The 3,687-nt window shown below is 56.6% G+C and overlaps 1 protein-coding gene across 1 annotated transcript in view; it reads left to right on the forward strand.

Moving 5' to 3' along the window:
* The window catches only part of TNFRSF13C (tumor necrosis factor receptor superfamily, member 13C), a 2,727-nt gene extending 2,105 nt beyond the window's left edge, over window positions 1–622 (forward strand). Inside the window, exon 3 of the mRNA XM_010016955.1 lies at window positions 315–622. Coding sequence (XP_010015257.1) covers window positions 315–622 — 308 coding nt within the window. The remainder of the gene's footprint in view (window positions 1–314) is intronic.
* The last annotated feature ends 3,065 nt before the right edge of the window (window positions 623–3,687 follow it).

Here is a 3,687-nt window from a genome sequence, read left to right on the forward strand (position 1 = left end):
GTGTAAACAAGTCTATTTTTAAGTGTGAGGTGGTTGGGGAGGGTGAGCAGCCATGGGCCGGGCTGCCCTGCACCAGCAGGGCTTAGCATCAGGGCTCCAAGTGCAAGTTTCTGCCTTCCCCTATTGTCTTCTAGAGGGGGGGGCAACACCTCCTCACAACGCCAGTTGTAAGCAGGAGCAGCTCTGCAGCAGGAGAGGTGCGGTGGGGACCTTGCGGGCTACGCCTGCTCCAGCGCCCCCAGGGACAGGACCCTCTCCCCAGCACCTGCCCCACTCTGTAAGCCCCATAACCCCCTTTTCTTGCTCCCTCCCAGCAAACGTGAAAGCCACCAGCCCACTGCCCATCCCAGGCTGTCAGGACCCTGCCGTGATGGAGGGAGATGCCACCCTGGCCCCGGTCCCATGCGAACATCTCAATGGAGGCCTGAAGATGCTGAGACCACCCGGCAAAGCGGGGGCAAAGCGGAGGCCATGCTACCAGGGTGATGCCGATGGCGACATCATCCTGCTCTCCACCGTGTACCCCCGGCACGAGGAATGCAACCACGGCTTCCCGCTGCCTGCCACAGAGTTGGGGGCCACAGCCCTAGTCACCACCAAGACCACCCAGAACTGTGCCTGAGATGAGAGAGCCTGAAGGTGGGGGGAACGGGGCTGGAGCCTGAGGCAGGCAAAGCCTTGCATCCATGTCTGCAGACCGGGTTTTGCCTCGAGCAAGATGAGTGTTCTGCCCTTCTCCACTTTCCCATTTGTGCCGAGCTGCAGGTTACACTTGTAAGCACTGGAGGAAGCTGGAATGGATCGTGCTGAGCTATGCCAAATGCTGCCATGGCTGTACCATTAGGAGGAGGCAGAGGAGATTCATCTGGTGAGGACAGAGCATGGCAGGGGCTGCTGTGCCATTTGTGAGGCTGCTGTTGTGGCAGGACAGATTGGCTGCTGAATGGGTGATTCCTGTGGACTTGAGGGTGCAATAGCAGAGAGATGGTGGTGGAAGGAAGATGGAGAGGAAAGCAGGGAGTTACGCTGGGACCAAATCCTACATCACTTCCCGTTAGCTCAATTTTTGCTACTGATATCAGTAGAAGGAGGTTTGGGTTCCATATGGAGCAATGCACATCCAGCATTTACTCCATTCCCATCCTGTTTCCCATGTCTTCTGCAAGCTGTAATATCCAGAACTCTCATCCTTCTGGGCACTCTCACACAGTGGCAGGCATCCACTGGCACTCATGGGAACCCCCTTTTCAGCTGGGGATAGGAAACAAGTCTATTCCCAAGCAGGCAGTAAGGGAGGAAAGAGCTTGAAAAACATCTGTCTGCTCTGACCTACAGTCACTGAGTTCAGGGAGGACCAGGGGCAGGCAGACTGCTGGTCTGGAGGAGCTCCACGAGCTTGTCACTACGGTCCCAGACAACCATCACTTCGGCTCACTGTGGCTGCGGAAATACCATGTGTCACTTGGGATGGATGTTACCATGCTGTGCAAAACCAGGCAGAGAGTGATGCGAGCATAGGCAGGATGACTTTATTTGTGTGAATGTCTCCAAAGCTTTGCCTGTGTGCCAGACCTGGCCAATGTTGCTGGTCCAAGGCATTTTTCTGGCCTTTTTCACCTGCCCGCATGTGGCTTTACTGTGCAGGAAGGGCTCTGCTTCGGAAAGGAACTTATTAAAGTGGGAGTGCTGTTCCCCATAATGATGGCAGCTGATCCCCTGGCTGAACAAACCCAGGCCAATGGGTTGGGTGAGAAGCCCTGGTGGGCCCGGAGGGGGTGGTTGGGCAATTAGAAGTGCCTTGACAGGGTTATTTGGTTATTGGTGCGAAGCACCATCTCAGTGGCAGCCCAGCTCTTTGTTTGGTGAGGTGGCTTCCTCAGCCAGGTGCCTTTGGGGACTGAGCAGAACAAGGTGTTGGAGCACTGCCTCCAAGCACCAATGGGCCATCAAGGGCCACAGCTCATGGTAGGGTTGCCCAGTGGCACTGTGCAGATGGAATGTCCCTCTGATGATGGGAAGGTATCTGCCTGCTCAAGCCTGAGCTCTCTGCTGGGGCTGAAGGACCAGGCACTGCTGTGGAAGGGTGACCCTCCCTCTTCTCTCTCCCCTGGCACTAGACCTGGACTCACAGGATCCATCCCAAAAGGTGAGCCACAGGTGCCAAGGCCCAAATTCCTCATCACGACTCCTCTCCCAGACCTAAATGCGCTGGAGCTGAGTCTTCATCTGGCTGAGGCCCTGCATGGCCCAGGATGGGATGGGAGGGGATGGGTCCCCATCTCAGCCTTGGGACTGAGGATAGTGGAGGGACTGGTCTACGTGCCCAGCGACTGCCTCCTGGCTCTCTGGCAGGAGCTGCTGAGGCTCCAGCACTCCCAGTTACCCACAGCAGCCATGCTGCCTGTCGCAGGAGGGTTATCCCTGCAGCACAAATTGGAATCTCCTCATCTATGCTCCACATTGGGCACTGTGAAGTGACTTTGAGCAACCTTTGTGCATCCATGCGGTGGGGAAATGAGCTGAAGCCAAGCCAGGGGACATTTTAGCTCTGGAAGGACTGCCTGTGGGAGGCAGAGCAACCTGCTTCACTGGAGATGGTGATGAGAGGGAAGTGAAGCAAGACTGTCAGGAGCATCTCCCGTTGCAGCTCAGCCCTGCAGATGCACCACTCACCCTGGCCTGCATGGCGATTTGGAAAAGCAACTGCCATACAACCCTGTTGAAAAAGCCCCTCTTTCTGCTCAGGTAAGGGCTTCTGCTCTCGTTTCTACTAGAGCTTCAGCCAGGTGCCTCCTCTACAGGACACCACCAGCATCTGCAGTTCGCAGAAGTGGCATTTTGATCCACATTGGATTCCTCAGCCGGCGAATGCCCCTGGGATCCCCTCTCTGTTACGGCGTGCAAGGCACCTTCCTCACATCCTGCCTGCCTGCCTGCCAGTCATGGTGGGACATTGCTCCCTCCTGCCCAGCCTGCCTGGGCCCAGGAGGGATTTGCAACCCTCTGTGTGTGTGTGTCTCCATCCTTATGTACAGGACAGGGAGCTGTCTGTCTGTCTGGATGCATGGAGAGCAGAAGGAATAGAGATGAAAATATGATTGTAAAAATGAAATAATAAAGTGATCCCATTGCTGATGTGTGCTCAGGGGTCTGTACGGAGTGCCCTTCCCACAGGCTTCAGGGCTCTCCAGCACTGTGGTCCTGGAGGTACAGCTGGAGAGGCTCCATCTGCACCAGCTTCACCAGCATGTCCCCTGCTCACAGCCTGGTTGGGGACCAGCCAAGCCCGGCCACCTCCATCCCCCCATGGCAACCCTGGGAGCTGTTTGGAAGGATGAGGAGTGGGACGAGTGTGGTTTTTGGGGGGTGTTGCCCGTCTTTGACTTTCCACAGCAGTTTCTCACTTCCCCCTGTGAGCAGGAGCTGTGCTTCCTCCCGCCCCACAGCCTGCCCCCCTGCCGAGAAGGGCTGGTGAGACCAGGCTTCACCGGGCCACAGCAGTGTGGGGTTTCGGGGAGAGCCAGGGGAAAGTCTGAGGAAACCCCAAGGCAGGAGGAAGGAGACAAGGCTAAAACCCTCCTCGATGCAAATCCAGCTCAGGCTTACCTCTAGCTATTTCAGCCCCACCACCCTCCGTGCAACAGGGTCACAGGAGTATTTGAGCTCCTGCAAGTCCCATCAATGATG

The sequence above is a fragment of the Nestor notabilis genome, unplaced genomic scaffold (assembly GCF_000696875.1).
Source record: "Nestor notabilis isolate BGI_N333 unplaced genomic scaffold, ASM69687v1 scaffold21206, whole genome shotgun sequence".
Lineage (NCBI taxonomy): Eukaryota > Metazoa > Chordata > Aves > Psittaciformes > Psittacidae > Nestor > Nestor notabilis.